General features: G+C 41.4%; 2 protein-coding genes and 1 non-coding gene across 7 annotated transcripts in view; 2 read left to right on the plus strand and 1 right to left on the minus strand.

Moving 5' to 3' along the window:
* Positions 1-295: 295 nt before the first annotated feature.
* Positions 296-6193, plus strand: cdr2a (cerebellar degeneration-related protein 2a). Of its 3 annotated transcripts, none has more exons than XM_054760180.1 (7): positions 296-583; positions 1319-1431; positions 2642-2790; positions 2862-3041; positions 3895-4179; positions 4282-4525; positions 5230-6193. In XM_054760180.1, the coding sequence occupies exons 1-7, from the start codon at positions 505-507 to the stop codon at positions 5488-5490; spliced, it is 1311 nt and encodes a 436-aa protein (XP_054616155.1). In that variant the 5' UTR covers positions 296-504; the 3' UTR covers positions 5491-6193. The 3 variants fall into 3 exon arrangements, with proteins under 3 accessions (XP_054616155.1, XP_054616156.1, XP_054616157.1); XM_054760181.1 differs by lacking the exon at positions 296-583 and adding an exon at positions 909-1209; XM_054760182.1 differs by lacking the exon at positions 296-583 and adding an exon at positions 1062-1140.
* Positions 6194-6712: 519 nt separating this feature from the next.
* On the plus strand, positions 6713-6794 carry trnal-uag (transfer RNA leucine (anticodon UAG)). The gene has a single exon. It is a non-coding gene; the product is annotated as a tRNA-Leu (tRNA).
* A 350-nt stretch (positions 6795-7144) lies between these two features.
* Positions 7145-19397, minus strand: part of sdr42e2 (short chain dehydrogenase/reductase family 42E, member 2) — a 30836-nt gene continuing 18583 nt past the window's right edge. For all 3 annotated transcript variants that reach the window (XM_054759461.1, XM_054759459.1, XM_054759460.1), the window contains exons 12-17: positions 17694-17776; positions 17277-17414; positions 10040-10105; positions 9643-9706; positions 9485-9558; positions 7145-8075 (exon numbers count right to left, since the gene is read on the minus strand). In XM_054759461.1, coding sequence (XP_054615436.1) covers positions 7812-8075; positions 9485-9558; positions 9643-9706; positions 10040-10105; positions 17277-17414; positions 17694-17776 — 689 coding nt within the window. In that variant the 3' untranslated portion in view covers positions 7145-7811. The remainder of the gene's footprint in view (positions 8076-9484; positions 9559-9642; positions 9707-10039; positions 10106-17276; positions 17415-17693; positions 17777-19397) is intronic.

A 19397-nucleotide genomic window follows, 5' to 3' on the forward strand; every position in this document is an offset into this window, starting at 1 on the left:
AGCTAGTCCCTCTCCTTTCCGCTACGTCGACAAGATGGCGATAACTAAAGTTATTTATATTTTTGTACTTTATTTAACAATAATGTAATACCGCGACGCACACGCAACCATTTGAGGCGTGGTGAGCGCAGCATCCGGGTACTGACGGCTCACTGCATTTTTTTTTGCCGTACTTCAGTTTTGTAAAGGCGCTATAATGCAGAGAAAGACACAGCCACAATTTGTATCTTTAATACAATTCTTGGTCACTTTCTAGAAACATGTAATGCATATTAATAACTGCAAGCGTTTTGGATTTTTTGATAACCAGTTGGTCTTTAAAGTTATTGTCGATCGGTTGCCACCTAGCGGAGGTTGTTGTGCACTCGCGATGTGCCACGTTGCTGTTGTCAATACAACGAGCGGATGTAGTGGAGTAAGTAGTGCCAGGGCGGAGACCAGCTGACACCATCTTCGGGCTACACCTGAGAGGCTGCCTGATAGGTGTGTCTTGTATTTAAAAAAATGCTAACCGACAGGATTTATGAGGACGATTTTGACAAGAAAGGAGAGCAGTGGTGCACCTGGCATGAACTGGAACACGGTAAGTGACTTAGCAATGGCAACAATGCAGGCACAACAGTAATATTTTAAAATTAGAATTATCCTCTAGGCTAACTGTTTTATGCATGGACCCTTTGATGCTACATTTCAGACAGTTAAAGAGGATGTCTGACACTATCAGGTACACTTGCACAACAAGTTAGTGGTACCTAATATTATAAAACACTTTTATCACACTATTAATATTAATCTTTTTTCTGTATTGTTTTATGTGGGTTATTTGATTGAATTTGATTGTTTTATAATAATTATTTTTTTTAATAATAACCCTTTTTGGTTTGACAACAGAAATATATCATTCCAGGTGGTGTTTTTTACCGTATTCTACTGAACAAGTGTCTGAAATTATTTGCATTGGATGGTAAACAGTAGAAAAGTGCAGCCCTATGTGAGTAATGCACACACGTTTCTGCACATTATAATCCTAATGCAGGATTTGTGGTCGGGCTGTTGTATTACACGGCATTACTTTGACCTGGGTGGCCTGGATGAGCTGAGCACTAAGGCTGGCACATTTGTATCTAAAGCAGAATACAGGTTGGTGCTAGAGGTTATTTGTAGGAGAACATCCATTCAGCTGAAGGAAGTGTCCTTGCATGCCTTACAGTATGTTCCTCTGACTCATCAGTGTGCAACAACAGGATGTGTCTCTCCTATATCCAGTTGTTGTATGGTGTTTAAAGCTTTCAAGTGTGTCTTTCCTGTGTTTGGACAGATCTCCATTTGGCCGCCAAGCTCGGGAAAACCCTCTTGGACCGCAACCGCGAGCTGGAGCAAGGGCTGCAGCAGATGTACTCCACCAACCAGGAGCAGCTGCTCGAGATAGAGGTGACACACACACACACACACACACACACACACACACACACACACATTGCAGTTGTTCCTCTTAGCAAGTCAACATGTGATGTGATGAATGAGACCATTCATGATACACTCCATTGACAAGGAGTATGCTCTAAAAAAAGAGTTTTTCCACTGTAAGTGAGGCGTACAATTCTTTAAGAGGATAAATAGTAAAAACTAATCCAGCAGTCTGAGCCACCCGGCTCTGGGCACAAGACATTTTTTAGCTAATTATACGCTGAAACAGTTTCCAACTTATTTAACACATTCCTGACTTATACGTTCATTAACTGTGAGCCGAATTCATTGCCGAAGTGTTTCGTAACAACGGGCTACAAACAATCACAAAATCAAGAACATTAACTGTCTTGCAAGTGTAAAATGAAATTAACTGCAGTGTGATTTAAAAAAAAAAACAAAACAAAACCTACTCAAACTTTGATGGTAAAGTAGCAATTAAGAAAGTAGAGTGGGAGGCTAGTCTTCTTCATGCAACACGCTTTTTCACTTTTTTAACTGTCATACAAGTGTAAAAAGACGTAAAAAAATACAACCACACAGCCTTTGACACTTTAAGGAGCCATTACGGAAGTGGAGCGGGAGGCTTGCTAAAGGTTAGTCGACTTCATGCAGGGGCGTATTTAGGGGCGTACAATACATGCTACCTTGGCATGTTAAGGGGTCCACCTTCCAAGTTTGTTTGCTTTTGCTGAGGTTTTGTTATACTTGTGAAAAGATGCTGGTCTCCATTGGCGTTTGGTTGTAGTTCCATTGACAAGTGGAGGCAGACAGGACCTATCTGTCTGAGTCGAGCTGTAGGAAACAAAGATAAGAGCCTTAATTTGTTTACTGTAAAGTGTGAGCTTGAAGATTTATTTTGGTTGATATGCTAATCCCTGTGCGTCTCTCAAAAGCTCATCCTTCACTAATGACCTTGAAGCTTTGTGCATCTACGTGAACATATTAGCACACGCTCACAGCCACAACATTAGGTACACCTGCAGAATCTAAAGCAGCTCAATACTTGAGTTACATTTACAGATGGTATCGTACTGGCAGTGTCATCAAAACTGAGCATCGTTATCTTGGTGAAGGTGTGTCGACTGCTAGTGTACCTAATGTTTTGGCTGATGAGTGTGTGTTAATGTGTCGGAGAGAGTGAGAACTACGCCTTCCCTCTGTTGTGCACCAGTTCCTGGCCAGGCAAGTGGAGCTGCTGCGTCAGATGAACGACCAGCATGCCAAAGTTTATGAGACGTTGGACCTGTCCACCCGGGATCTGGAGAGGAGCAACCAGAGACTAGCACAGGACAACCGCCTGGCCCAGAACAAGATCAACAGGTCAGCCAAATGATCCAAAGTGCTAACTTTGAACTGAGCGCTGACATTGTTGTCTTTCTGTCACTTTCCAGTCTAACTGACTCCATAGACGGCCTACAAACCCATGCGGAGGACCTGCAGAACCAGGTGGAGGCGCTCATGTCGGCCCAGGCGGAGCGAAACAAGCAAGGAGCCAACATAGACCAGCGACGCAACTTGGGGGCACAGAGCGTTTCCTGTCTTAAAGAGCTCCATGATGTGCACCATGACAGGTAGTGTGTGTGCGCGAAAATAGGCAGGACGGGTAACTTCACTTCTAGCACGTCAAAATTACAGCAAAACAAGGACAAATGAGCAAAAACTAAGCAAAATCACAATCTTAATTTATTCTAGAGCCCACTGCATGCTGACTGACCTTCAAGTCCCCCGTGAGCCTTATTAGCATTAATCCAAAGGAGTAGGAAGTTAATCCTCCCTCCTGTTCTCAGCATGGTGGTTGTACGCTGTAAGTGGAAAAAGGATATTAAGACACACCTCCTGATTGATTAAGTCATCAAGCAAAGGGCAGACGACCCCCCTTAGTTCCCCCTAATAGTCAGTTACTCATTTTGGACAAATCTATGCTTCCAACTTTAAGAACACTTTTTTGCCACTTTTTTTTTTTTTTACAGTGCATTTTTATTACTGTACATCCTCTCAAGGGACAATATTAAAGAAAGCAAACTTGGATATCCTTAGAGTACTCCCTTAGTGTACAGCTTGTATAGTGGTGTAGATTTAATATCAACTGAAAACGAGTCAACACACTCAGCCTTTATTGTCTAAAAAGCTGGCAACAAGTGGGTAGCAAGAAAAATGGTGTCTTTTCTACAGTCAAGTTTGGTGGTGGTCTGGGGCTGCACAAGTGCTGCCGCCACTGGGGAGCTGTGGTTCATTGAACATTGTGAAGCGAAGCATGATTCCATGGCAGTTTTGCAACATGATCACGATCCCAAAATATACCCCCAAGATGACAACTTGTACGGTATTGTCCCTCGAGAAGTTATACTGCGATAAGAATGCTTGCTGAGATGTGAGGGGTGAGTGAGATATTTATATTAATGTTGTGCTTCTGTCTCGGCTCAGGTGTATATCTAACAATAGGCGGCAAACGGAGGAACCTCGCTATGACTGCGACCCAGAAGAGGAGCGTGCCACGCTTCTTCGCTCAGTCCAGACTCTGCAGGGTCAGTTAGCCGCTGAGAAGAGCCTGCGGGAGGCGGTGGAGCGCGAGAACGAGTTCACAGCCAAGGAGAAGCTAGGCCTGGAGCAGCGACTCGGCCTGCTAGGGGCCTCCCGGGCCCGGCAGATGGAGCTGGAGGCCCGAGTGGAGCAGATGAGGCTCCTGTGGCGCGCCGACTGTGCCGACAGGTTGGCATAATGCACACCAAGCACATGCAGTGGAAAACTGATCTGTTTTTTTAAGTGCTTCTGCCATGATTATGTGTGCCTCTCTTATCCTAACTGTACCAGGAATCCCGATCAGCTGCTGCTGCTGCCTGACACAATGTTCTTCACCTCAGAAAAAAAACCCAAAGAAGGTCAAGGAGAGACAGAGGAGGCGTACCGCCATCGGCCAAGACGTAACAGTGACGGCTCTGCGAGGGAGATGAGCACAGACGATCACGACAGGATGTGCGTACGGCGAGCGGAGGTGGTGAAGCAGAGGGGCATCTCTCTGCTCAATGAGGTGGATGCACAATACAACGCACTGCAGGTTTGTAGGAGTGACAACAACATGCCACAACATTAGCTACATCTGCACATGCTTTTGACATCTAATAACAGGGCTGTCATTTTTTTCTTTCAATATTTTTTTAAATATATAAAATAACTTTTTATTTATTTTTAGTTTTTTATTTCTGCATCTTTAAGTACCTAGACAACTTATTTGTTCATTTACAAAGATAAGAGCACTCATAACAGAGACTTAAATATACATACACATAACATTTTTTTTTTTCCATCCATGTGTGAATCTCACCAAAACGTAATAGGAATAATCTTTGGAAAATGAGCCACCCATCACAAAAAATACAGCTTTATGAAAAGCTGCATGAAAAAGTTGCCTATGAAAACTTTGCCCTTGGTGCTGGCAAGTTTTGAGCTATTAACAAATTCTTTCAAATTATGGTTGTAGTTTGCAGGGTTGAGTTGTATGGATTTGATTTACATGTTTAATATTTGAACTGCACATTTTTTTTTAGTGCTGAGAATTCATTCAGACGCTGAGAAATATTGTATAAGATAAATAGTTGTGCTACAGTGTAGCCCACTGATAAGAAACATTAGAGGCTCTGACAGTGTCAGTCAAAATTGAATATTTTTATCTTTGTAAGGCAGGATTTTTAACAGTACTTGAGTCTCTCTGCTTTACAGATACCACATGTGCTCTAAAAACATAACGTGCATGTCGTTTAGGTGAAATATGACGAACTCCTACAGAAGTGTCAGCAAGCAAGCGTCGGGCTCACCCACAAGTCCGTGCAGACGTCATGCAGTCCTTCCGCCGGCAACCGGCCCCACCGCCACCTGTCCAGCTCGACCAGAGAACTCACGATGATGTCGGAGGAGCCGGAGTACAAAGTTCTCTTCAAGGAGATCTTCACGTGCATCCAAAAGACCAAAGAAGACCTGAACGAAAACAGACTTCTAGCCAGCGACAGTTCTGCTAGGATGTGATTGTATCGCTCCTCAATCCTGGCGTTGTCAGGTTGCTTTCAGACTAGCCTGGCGTGTCAGTGTGCTTTTTAAACATGCACCAATCTGCTATTTAAATGCCACTTTGCTTTAGTCAGTCAGCACTGATCATTTTTGTTTATGTGAAGTATTGAAATTATTGAACTATTATGTGTAGCTGAAAATCTCCAAATATTACGTCCATGCATATGAGCTTTTAGCTGTTGTGTGTGATTTATGCAAAAAAAAAAAATGTTGGAATGTTGTAGTAGGAAGGAAAAAGTACATACAAACTTGAAACTGATTGTGATAATTAGCATTGAAGGCTAATTGTTTATTTTTGTACGGTGGCATAGTTTGCACACCAAGTGCATTCCCAAGCACACGTAAGCACTTTTATGAACAGATGAATGGGTTATTTATTTTTCACAGGTGTTCGGTAAAGATGAAATGGTATTTATTGTGGTGCAATGTTAGTTAGTGTTGCTACGTAGGACAGTGGAATTGAGTTGAAATGTCTATTTTTGTTAAATCCTTAAAACATTTACGATCCCGAAATGAAAATGCGCACTTTCCACTTTCTTTGTAGAGGGATGATGCTTTTTGTGTGGAAGTAAAATCTAATTTCATGTAATTCCATGTAATAACAAACATTATGTTTATTGGACTTTACTAATACAGAAAAGTGCAATAAAGAATATGAGAATAGAGCAAAAATGTTTTGAAGTCGTGACACTTTTATGATTACACACGTTTGGACAGAACTTCAGACACCCCAATGTTTGTATTGATGTATTCACAGTAATAATTACACATCTTGCTATATTTTACTCACCTTGGGATGAAATAGTGATCCAGCAAGCCCTCTTTAAGTGACTTCTGGCCTCACAAATGTTTTCCTGGATGAAATTAACAAAAACACACACATAGGAGACACACTAAATCTGTCCAGAAAACACCATCTTCATATTTTCTTCCAACGTTTGCTTGCTGTTAGTGCAAAGACCACGTGACCCACTACTTTGTCCATGCTATATACATGGACAAAATTATTGGGAAATTTGGCAGCCCGGGCCTTTGTTCTGACGTAAATACCGACTCAGAAGACAATGACAATCCGTTTGATGTCAGATACACAAAGGTATAGTGAATTCATGAAATGCATGGTAACGTACCAGGGGCAGTTGCATGTCAAAATCTAAAGTCTGCAGCGTGACATCTCAACGGTAGCGTGGCCGAGTGGTCTAAGGCGCTGGTTTTAGGCACCAGTCATTTCGATGGCGTGGGTTCGAATCCCACCGCTGCCAAATGTTTTATCTAACAACATTTTTTGACAAAACAAACCTTCGACTTTTAAACACTGAAATCGCACCCTGCCGTTCTGCGTCGAAGTAACCACATTATATTAAAATTGCACTTGAAGTACGCCCTCTGGTGACGACACGTTGAACCACGAGTGTAAAAAACACATCAAAATAGCACTAAAAGATGAAAATTAAGACTGTAATGTGTAAAACAGACACACACAAAAGGGGATAAAACATTTTGCAGCTCCAATGCTGCCTTTTAATAAATTAAACACAAGTAAACACAAACTACAGTCAAGTACGCCATTAAGTACATTTGCCAGGGTAAACACGCTCACAAAACGCTGAGCTTTATTGAAAAAAAAAAATAACAGTACAAGAGAGCCTTTTTGTGGCGGTTTGTAGAAATACACGCTTGTGCTGTAGGAACAATAAAATTATATCTTTAAAAACACAATAACTGGATAAAAAGAAATAGAAATTAATAACTTACTTTTCTTGTGCCCATACAAGATTCAGGTCGGTGTGGCAGCCATTTTGGGAAGCTGGAGTTTGGTTGAAAAATGCATTTCTGACTCAACAAAGAAGCTTTCATATATTTTTTTTTATTTCTAAATGTGTACAAAATCAATAAAACCACGAATCTGATGGTGTGAAAATAATTCGCATTATTACAGTCAAATCACTTGCTAGATTTAGTTACATTAGATTGTATTTATTCAAAACGCTTGACAACTCAAACCAACAGGAAGCATTCACACAAAATGGATTTAATACTTTTGTAATTTTGCACAAAGGCACTCACACATTAGATCATCAAAACAAGAAAATTAAAAAGCGGAAGCACTCATTGTACACTTCATTAGGTACCTGCACAGCATCTAATACACATGAGCTGTATAAAAAAAAATAGAATTACTTGATTTTACAGGCTATATATTTTGATATATTGGATCTCTTATGACATATTTTATTGTGTGGACATGAGGTAAGATGACATCAAAGTCAAAATTTAGCTTAAATCTGTGTATATGTTAAAATGCTACCATGTACCCAGCTTAACATGAGGAGCAGCATGCTGAAAGCCATCAGTAGCACCACCATGTGAGGTCTGTGCAGCCGGGGGGTCCTCCAGTGGACCAGAGGCGAGCCGGAGCAGGCCTTTCGGGAATGAAGGTACTGCTCCACAGAGTCCACCAGGCTGTAGGACTTGGGACGGTACCCAAGATCTTGTCTGGCTTTGTCTATCTTAAAGGTGTGGCTTACAGCTATGTTCCTCACCTGCACAAAAATAAATAAAAGATATAGGTCACCTCAAAGGGCGCTGTTAGACTTCATCTTGGACCTTGCGCTGCAAGGTGATGTTTTATTCACGGGACAATCATCAATCGCACGGCCGGGTCGGCAGCTGTCTGACGGAATGAGCTCCAGGTGGAGGAGCACACAGCTTTGGTTTCGGCCTCATCACGCATTCATGAGGGGGACCTGTCGGGCTGTGACTGAGCCTCTTTAAGATGGATGTTTTAGTGCACATTTAAGATACCAGCAGCTTTAAGGAGACTCCAGTGACTGTCAGAGCAGTGAAAAGTCTTTTTTCGCGTTTGTTGTTCTAAATGAAATGAGGTTTGACATCATTCAGATAGGCGAGGGCGGAAGGAGGGCACTGAAGCCTGATAGGAAATTACTCCACCTAATGAAGTCTGTCGTTTTTTGTCGTGGGACAGACTTAAACAAGAATCTTGGCATCATGTAATGTGACCCCACCCCCCACCCCACCACCACCACCACCTCCATCTCCAGATCTCCAGACACACTTTTAAGTGGCACAGTCACTTAATTAGGTACACAATCTAATGCAGGGGTGTCCGATCTTTTTCCAACAAGGGCCACATTGGGGAAAAATGAAAGGATGCTAGGGCCAATTGATACTTTGTAGATATGCTAGGAAGTTATGCATATTTCAAGAAAAAACAGCATCTCAGCATTGTGATATACTGCAGGTATAAAAGCCTCTTATTAAAATCAACCTCCCTCTTTGCTCTTTTTTCCCATTTTTGCTATTGTTTTTTAATTATCCAAATATTTCAACTGTCTTTTTGTAAAGGTTATTTTTTCTCATACAGTATTATTACTTTATTCCCATAATATTATGACTGCATTCCCATAATATTATGACTTTTTCCCCCCAATCAAATTTTCCTCGTGATATTATTAGTTTATTCTATTAAATTTTTATTCTCATAAAATGACAGCTGTTTTTCCTTGTAATATTATGACAAAAGTCATCATTTACGTCCTGGTTAAAGTACATTCATCCAAAAAGACAACATCCCACAGTTCAACACTCCTCTATCAAGGTACCAGCTAAGGAGGGGAACAGTTTTTTTTTGACTAGCTGGAAGCCTGGACTCAATTTGAGCGCACATCTGAAGTTTCGAGGCGAAACAGGTGCCATTTTTTTTTTCTTCGTAAAGTTACGACTTTTTTCTCGTAAATTTGCAACTTTATTCTCCTAAATTTACAACTTTTTTCTCATAAATGTATTACTTTTTAGCATAAATTGATGGCTTTTTTTTCTCGTAAATTTACGACTTTATTCTCAAAATCTCTAATCATTATTTTTTTTCAATGTGGCGCTAATGGTCCGTCTTACATTTCAATTCTGGGAGTGACCAAAAGAGACTAATCACCTCATTTCTGGTGAACAGGAGAGGCACTTCTATCACGGGTCTCAGGAATATGTGCAAATATTCCACCAGGATGGCTGCAAAAAACATGAAAGTGACATTAAAACATGATGCAAAATGCTCAAAAATGCCAAAGCTCAGTAAAAGTATTTTATGTGTACCTGCGGAATAGACGAGACTAACTGGCAAGTTTATCAACGGCCTGCTGTAGCCCAATTTCTCGAACTGCAAAGGAAAAGCCACCATCACGAAATCTTCCCAGCAATTTCATGAAAATAAGCCTGAGATGAGTTCTATTTCTGTATCTCAATCGTCAAGAGGAGAATCTCTCTCCTCCGGCTGTGCTTTTGGGAAATTGATTTTCCACCACTAACAAGTTATTTTTAGCACACAAATAACAGCAAAATGACAGTCAAAAGGTGACTATTTTCTTTATTTAAAAAAAAAACATGACAGCAGCCCCAATGTTCTAAAGAAAATAACATCACGTGATCTATATGAAACACTGACCCAGCAAAAAAAAAAAAAAAAACACTTCAGTCATGCTTTTTAACTCACCAGAGGGGTTAACCACTCAAAGAGATTAACGGAAAGTCCGTCGTTGATGAAATAGGCCTGTCCGCTCTGTAAAAACACGATAAAAATCTTAAAAAGGACAGCAACAGTAATACAACAGGATGCCTGATGATACCATACAATAAATAGATTATAAAATGATACAACACATTTATACTACAGTACGAGATGATACAATACTGTAGCATACCGTGTGATACAATATAATATCCTATCAAACGATATGATATATGCAATAGCATCCAAGCTAATATTAGGTACTATTCAGAGTGAATGTTCTGATACATGCGGTATGATACCATACGACATGATAGAATAAAATTGAATAGAGCCCAACACGCTACAATACCATGCAATACGATAGTGTATGATATAATACTGTTGGATATCATACACTATGGTATGATACCATACGATATGAGCACAACACGCCACTATACCATATGATACAATATGGTACAGTACAATAAAATACAATACGATATCATGCTATACCATACAATATGATAGGGAATGATACGGGATACTGTCAGGTTCAAACACCAAACATTATATCACCAACTGTGAAAGAAGACACAAAGACGTGAGTATAGTTTTACTTGCAAGGAGAGTGATCAGAGACTGCTCAGTTACAATCCTCCAACCCACTCTGAGTCAGCCTCTGTCTCGTTGCCCTTTTATTTTGCTTTGGGTATGCCCTAGTTACATGCAGTTTCAACCGCTAAAGGGAGGGAACATTCTTGGCGCCGGTTGAAACTGATTCTTCTGCTCACACAATCAACCAGAGACAGGGCGTCCTGTCTCCACTCTGCAAAGCAACTGATTCACACATCCTGCAGCGAGACGTCTGGCCTTGATACTTTACTGCTGCACACACACACATTTTATTCAGCACAGCAATTTGGATAATATTGTATAAAAAGCATAAATGTATGTACATTTTCCCAACATTTCCCTCCTGTTTATCCACATTGCTCATCTGAAAAGAGATCATTCAACAGTCACTTCCGAGGATTTTCGACTGCGAAATCATAAGGCAATGATCATGTGATAATTTAGGGGGTCGTGCGTCCCTCATAATCTCCTGGATCTGGGAAAAGATCAGGTGTGTTAAAAGATGTTTTATTGTCAGAGTCCATTTTGTCGTCGTCCGATAGGATGACGTCGTCTTGTGGAAGGAGGGCGTACAGTTCCTGCAGGTTCAGCTGGATGGGTGTAATGGCAGCAGATAGCATCTGGGTGCAACTACGTCTAATGATAGGAATACAAATACCTCCACATATTGCCAGAAGTACGACAAACGCCGCTATAGCCAATGCAATTGTCATCAGCAGTGGTTTCCACTTGCTGAAAAAGTCACCAAACCCAGACCATATAGAGGTATCTACCCCTGAATGCTCTTTCATCTTGACGTTGAGGGACCGAAGTCCGTCCAGGGCCCTGGTGAGGCTGCCATCGGAAGCCGTGTTGTTCGGGATGTACGTGCAGCACTGGTCACCAAAAAGGGCACAGACATGTCCTTCTTTTGCAAGTAACATGTCTAGAGCAATACGGTTCTGGAAGGCCATCAGTGATGTTGCTGACAATTGTTCATGAATAGCCTGAAAACCAGCATGAGTATAATTTCCTAACTTCTGCACATTATAGTGGATGTAATTGATTCTATCAACATTTTTATTTATTGTTATCCAAGGTAAAATTGATTCAAACCCAGCTGCTACCTGATGCACCAATTTATATTTGTCAGGAACGCCTCGTGGAATTCCTATGGCGTCGATGTAGGTGGGGTCATCTGAACTCCATTCCCTGGCAGCTCGCTTTGTATGATGCCATGAGCTTGGGATGACGGATGATAATATGGAGAAGAGTTCAGGCGCAGTCATCTTGTAAATGTTCACAGGTAAAATGAGTGTAATAGATGCACACAGTCCAGTAGTATTGTAGGGCAACCTGTCATAAATCATACTTCCTCCACACCACCACCAGATGTCACTACGAGATTGAGGCCTGAAAAATAGTTCAACAGTGATAATATACATACACTGAGTATCATTAAGAGTACTAATTGATTTACCCTCTCCAGTTCGATTAATACAAGTAAAGTTGGCCTGTGCCACCCTGGTCGAAAATATAGGTTTATTCTTTTCGTATTTGGTCAGTGGATAAACAGAATCAAACTGACTACAATTTTCTGAGGGGTTAGTTTTGTTCATTACTTCTATGAGGCAAGTGTTAGTAAGCACAGATGGTACGACCTGTAAAAGAGGCCGTGGGCCCATACATACAACACAATCATAATGAGTAACGTTTGCTGCTTGCTCGACCATCAATAACCAGTTATTATTTATACTTGACACCCCTGTGGTCGCCCTGAACCACTCATCTACGTTCGTTATTAGAGATACTATTATACCAGCTGTGCGAGTATAATTACTTAAGATAGGGTCGTCTGTTTGTGCCATGGTTGTATTTTCGCAAACAATTATAGGAAAATATGGATCTGCTCCAGAGGAATAAGCCCACAACAGAAATGCCCAACATGATGTATTGAATATGCTTGCCAAGGGAGTGTCATAAGGATTCAGTTTGCTTGAACCAAAAGCAAACGTCATTTTTAAATTTGCTCCATACTTTAATAGAATGACCTTTTTATGAAAATGTTTAGCTTCTTTAGTGGAACCTGGACTCCAGTAATCTCCTTCTTGCGTTGTGATAAGGGAATTCCAACTCAAGTCTAACACATGTCCAGTGACATACCACCAGTACTTGTCCCACCCGGTTCCGGTTATTTGTTGCCTATTTTTGAACCCCTTCAGTGCAGGTATGGGTATTTGTAGTTCTGTGGTTGTATTGGGGGCTATTGTGAATCTAACGGAGTTGTTATACGCCCACCATATGATCCATGCAATTGGGGTCTCGCTTTGCCCTTCACGCTTTTTCCTCACCTTTCCTTCATCCCTTCTTACTATAGGGGGTGCAGTATTTGTTACCGTAAGCAATGATGAGGTCTTATTGTTGTATGGTGTCTCCCTGCTGGTGATGTTTATATGTAGCTTCACTAGGTCTACACATTGTATCCATGATCTTCCTGTTTCATCCATACATTTTTTCAATCTATTTTTAATTGTGCCATTCATTCTTTCCACTAACCCTGCACTTTGCGGATGGTACCCACAGTGTCGTTTTAGATCGATTTGGAAGGCTTTTCCAATATTGTCTACTATTTGATTGACAAAATGAGTACCATTGTCACTATAGATTTTTTCAGGTATACCGTATCTAGGTATGATGTCTTTACACAATGCTTTGGCTACTGTAAGTGCATCTGGATGTTTTGTGGGAAAAATCTCAACCCATTTTGAGAATGAATCTATTATTACCAGGCAGAACTTTTTGCCTTCGCTTGGGCTTAGCTCGATAAAGTCCATATGGATGTGTTGAAACGGGTAGTCTGGTTTTGGGAACTGACCTCTCTTGGGTCGTATATTGCCTTGTGAATTATGCCGCGCACATATGAGGCATGCCCTACAAAAATTTTTTGAATAAGAATTAAATCCATATGTTGTATACATGGTGTTTACTAATCCCACCATCCCTCCTGTTGAGACATGGGATGTCCCATGGCTCACCAATGCAGCCCATTTATACAAATTCTTTGGAAGGATGGGTTTGTTTTCGGGTCAGAAGTAAATACCGTTTTTCAAACGAGCACCATTGCGTAACCACATATCAAGTTCCTGTTTGGGAGATTGTTGTTGCATCTCTCGCAAAGTGTCAACAGCTAAGGGTGTGTCTTGCTGTTGTTGGAAGTGCAACGCTTGCATTTCACCGTTTGCGGCTTGTTTTGCTACTTTATCAGCAAAGGCATTGCCTTGAGACACAACATCTGTTCCGTTCGTGTGAGCAGCACACTTGCAAATGGCCAATTGTTTTGGTAATTGGATAGCTGCCAGTAGATTAGTCAACAATTGGGCATGTGTAACAGGCTTTCCTGTGGAGGTCACCATGCCCCTATTTTTCCAGTACATGGCAAAAGTATGCGTTGTAGCAAATGCATATTGACTGTCTGTGTAGATTGTGGCAGTTTGATCTTTCATCAATGTGCATGCTGTGGTTAGCGCAATGATTTCTGCTGCTTGAGCAGAGAAGTGTGAGGGCAATGCTTCTGCTTTCAGGACTTGATCTGTGGTTACCACTGCATATCCTGTTCTTGTTTTGCCTAGGTCATCTTTCCGTGACGACCCATCTACGAATAACACGTGTCCTGTAGATAATGGGGTATCTAATAAATCAGGTCTACTTTTAGCATTCTGTTCGGCAAGGGACTGACAATCATGAGGGATACCATCCTCCTCAGTAGGTATAAGTGTTGCTGGATTCAAGGCTGTACATCGTTCTATCGTCAAATGTGGTTGGGACAACAAATTAGCCATGCATGACAGATGTCGTGCAGGGGAGAGAAAGGTCATTTTGGTTTGTAATAACAGTGCAGATACAGCATGTGGCACCTTTAGGGTTAAAGGGTGAAATAGTACCACTTCTGCACTTGAGGTAACAGCCAAGGATGCAGCAATCACTGCTCTTACACAATGAGGCATTGCACATGCCACTGCATCTAATTTGGTAGAATAATAGGCTACAGGTCTCAATTTAGTTCCATGCATTTGGGCCAACATTGATGTCATAAAATGGCCTTTACAATCTACCATTTGGATGAAAGTCTTTTTATAATCTGGCAACGCTAAAGTAGTTGTGCTCACCAGGGCTTGTTTAAGTTTACAAAAGGCTTCTTCAGCCTCAGGGGTCCAGGTCAGGGCGTCAGACATCTTAAGTTGTTCTGAGTACATCAGCTGCTGCAGTGGGGCTGCTATTTCAGAGTAATTTGGTACCCATTGTCGGCAGTAATTTGTGAGTCCTAAAAAGGACATCATTTGTTTCTTTGTTTGGGGTTTAGGTGCTTGCAAAATGGTTGTTTTTCTGTCTTCTAAAATAGTACGTCCCCCTGCACTCAGCTGATGACCCAAATATTTGACATGCTTTTTACAAAATTGTAATTTAGCTCTACTGACTTTATGTCCTTCTTCAGCCAAATGTTTTAGCATTGCAATTGTGTCAATTTCGCAGTCCAGCCTAGTTTTTGAAGCTATTAAAATGTCATCCACATAAGTCAAGACTTGACTGCCCTTTTTAACATCCTCACTTGTCCATGTCCTAAACACTCTTACAACTGGACCCTGATTGGGTTCACCCGCTCTTGGATTTGGTAGTTCGATCAATGGACATAAATCAGCCGTTGCTACATCCCTCATCCCAGATACTGGGCCACATGCACTTTTTACCCAGGTCTCAGACTGAGGGGTAGCAAGGGGTGATATAAGTGTCTGCGGGGGAGGCGATAACAGGCCTCCTTCTGCTCCTGTTACCATTGTTTTTGTCCAATTCCCTACAGGACCCTGTGTTCTGGTGTAGGGTCGTGCCGGAGCGCTGGGTATGGACATTTTAGCAGCAGCAGAGGGAGTGTAGACCGGCGGTCTATCCTCCTCTGGTGCTGAAGGTGGCTGCTGTAAAAGCTGTCTTGCCTCACTATATGGTCCTACATACTCGTCATCTTCTTTCCTGTGAAACATTACCTTTGTCTTTTCCTGATCTGCCTCCAACTTTTTAATCCTTTCCTCAACATTCTGTTGCTCCTGTCTCACTTTCTCTTGCCTTTCTTTATCCTCTTTCTCCTGTTCTGCTTTTTCGCGTTTTGCTCTTTTTTCACCCTCTTCCCTTTTCCCTGCTATTTGCATCCAGACCGCAATATATTGATATCCTTGTCTGTTCATTTCCTTACTTTTACCTTTAGTATTGTTCCTAATTTTTTGTTGTAAGTCTTGTAACCCTGCGGTTGATAATTTGCCATTAAAATCGTACTGTTTTATCCAGTAATAAAGTGGTTTTATCGCATCTGGATCTTGTTTTTCTACAAACGTCCAATCTTTACAGTCTAATTTATCGAGACATTGTTGCTTACTTTTACTTTGGGATTTACCCATTTTGCAAATTTGGTCCCAGTTATTATGGTAACTCCTAGGGAGTTCTAACAACTGGGGATGTTCTTCAGTGAGGTGGTGAATTGGCTTATGTGGTAATCGTCAAGCTTCTACCCCGGTGAGGGCGGACGATTCTTGCCTGTGCTTCCACAAAAGTCACCACGTAAGGTCTCACTGTTTTGGTATGGAGTTTGGGTTCCTAGTGGTTCCTTTACTCCCACACACACTCTCATTCATACACACTTCTAATACGTGATCCTCTTAACGTATTAGGTTAACATGTTAACTACTTTTGCCAGAGGTCTCCCGCAACGACCTTGTATTTGACGCGTGTTCAATTCTTCTGCACGGAGTTAACTGGTCTTAGTTTACCTGATAGAGTCTAGAATTGTCAGGGTTTTACACTTTGGCACACTGGCCCTTTACTCTTTGGCACACTGGCCTTGGCACACTGGCCCACACACACCTTTTGATCAAAAGGCTACTCACTCGTCTTTATGTCCCGATGTCCCCGTCATCCATCCGACTCCAGTCCAAGAGGAGAAACCAGTCCCGAAAAGGGTGATAATGCTGTGGCCACAGTCTTACCTGGGTCTCACTCGAGTGCTGGAATCGTCAGGAATATTGGGATCCGGCTCGAAGGACCAAGTTAATGTCAGGTTCAAACACCAAACATTATATCACCAACTGTGAAAGAAGACACAAAGACGTGAGTATAGTTTTACTTGCAAGGAGAGTGATCAGAGACTGCTCAGTTACAATCCTCCAACCCACTCTGAGTCAGCCTCTGTCTCGTTGCCCTTTTATTTTGCTTTGGGTATGCCCTAGTTACATGCAGTTTCAACCGCTAAAGGGAGGGAACATTCTTGGCGCCGGTTGAAACTGATTCTTCTGCTCACACAATCAACCAGAGACAGGGCGTCCTGTCTCCACTCTGCAAAGCAACTGATTCACACATCCTGCAGCGAGACGTCTGGCCTTGATACTTTACTGCTGCACACACACACATTTTATTCAGCACAGCAATTTGGATAATATTGTATAAAAAGCATAAATGTATGTACATTTTCCCAACAGATACGTTTATTTTAACCCTAATTATTTTTTGTAAAATACTGTATCATGCCGAATTCTTCCTGCATCATTTCCAAACTAAGCCAGATACCAGATTTGTACACACTCACAGCGATACAGCTCTTCTTCGTGGTCAGAGCCTCGGCGGCGAGCACGTGGGCCAGCACCAGGTTGTCCACGTGGACCCAGTTCATTCTGGCCTGCGGGTTGCCAAACCTGAAACTGAACAAGCGACGTTCCACGTTCACCTGATAAACGACAGACAAAGTCCAATAAGGGGTTAGACATTTCTTCAGCCGTACTCTTTGTGCATACCATCTTGTGGGCAAAGTCAAATCTATTGTTGTGTCGTGTTCTTAGCCACTTGAGCAACAATTAAGGTCACATGCATTCCGACTACGCCATGGAGGAAACACTGCAAGAAAGGCGGAGTGTAACTAGACGCCCGGAGGAGAGCGCCATCAATAATGCAGAGTCTTCAGGCGGTAACGCATTCCACCAGGAGTGTGTGCGCGTGTGTTGCTCACCATCACTCTGTGCAGGTGTCTTCGCTCCTCGGGGCCATAGATGCCGCAAGGCCGCAGGACGCATGTCCTCAACAGACCTCCTCCTTTGTAGGACGCAATACACAGCAAGGATTAGACAGCTCTTGTTCATCATAACATCTCAGTGCATGCATTACGGGCTGAGGAGGAAGTGCACACAAGATGCAGAAGACAGGGCGGTTTTTCTATGTTATATGTATTTTATATTTAAGACAGAAGACAAAAGCTTTCACACACTCTCAGGATATTGAATGACAATGTGCCTCTAAATTTTTGATAGTTATTGTATGTATAAATATACTTCCTTATTAGATTTCATAATCTTTATAGTGGACTATTACAGGTATGTTCATGTTTAGCCCTATGAAGTCTGCCTAGCAACAGGTGGTCAAGCCACCATGTGACCTGACCAGGAAACAAAATCCCGTTGCATCTGTTCGATCAGGGGTGTCCAAACTTTTTCCAGCAAGGGCAGCATACGGAAAAGTCAAAGGATGCGGGGCCATTTTGATTGTTTCTATTTGTGTAAAAAGGCCCAAAAAATGTATTTAAAGACACAGCCTTGTGTCATTGGTGACAAAGCTTATTATTATTAGTATTGTAATATTCCCACTTTCCTCATACATTTCCGACTGTATTCTCGTAAATGTACGACTTCACTCTAATAAATTTCTGACTTTTTTTCTCGTAAACTTACAACTTTATTCTGATAATACTACAACTTTTTTTCTCGTAAATTTCCAACTTTATTCTCGTAATATTATGACTTTTTTTCTCGTAAATGTACAACTTTTTTTCTTGTAATTTTACGACTTTATTCTGGAAATATTAAAACTTTTTTTCTCGTAAATTTCCAACTTTATTCTCATAATATTACGACTTTTTTCTCGTAAATGTACAACTTTTTTTCTCGTAAATGTACAACTTTTTTTCTCGTAAATTTACGACTTTATTCTGTTAATATTACAACTTTTTTTTCTCATAAATGTCCAACTTTTTTCTCGTAATATTACGACTTTTTTTCTCGTAAATGTACAACTTTTTTTCTTGTAAATTTAGGACTTCATTCTCTAAATCTCAATTTTTTTTTTTTTTCTGTAGCCCTAATATACCGTGGTATATTTTGCTATCTCGGACAAGATGAAAATATTTTTGAGTATATGCATTAACCTTATAACACAGAGAAGTAGGCGTGACAGGCATATTTTTCATTGACCTACGGGGCAGTTATGACTGAGCCCTATGAAGACTGCCTAGCAACAGGTGGCCGTGCAAATGTGGAGCACATGACAGTTCATTTTTGCTTACCAAAGATCCCCACCATTTTTAACATACATAAACACTAAGCCCAACTAGGAGTAAGCTTCATTTTGTCACAAAAAGCCTTATTGCAAAGCATTCATTTGAGGGCGCAAGCCTCCTAATCTACCCGAGAACAGGCCCTGTTATATCACTCTCGGGTGATCAGGTCAAGGCAGTGGAAAAATGTGAACTCCTGAGGCTGGCACATGATCTTTAACCTGCTGAATATAATGAGAAGGCTCTAAGCTTAATTGAATATATAAGGAGGCGACTGCTGATAGAGTGTAGGGTTACGTCCCAAGGAAAGGGAAGGCTTCACACCTGTTGATGTAAACATAGCGTAACATAAGAGCCTTTGTTATGCAGAAGATGCTACATGCGCTC

This window comes from Dunckerocampus dactyliophorus, chromosome 18 (assembly GCF_027744805.1).
Source record: "Dunckerocampus dactyliophorus isolate RoL2022-P2 chromosome 18, RoL_Ddac_1.1, whole genome shotgun sequence".
NCBI lineage: Eukaryota > Metazoa > Chordata > Actinopteri > Syngnathiformes > Syngnathidae > Dunckerocampus > Dunckerocampus dactyliophorus.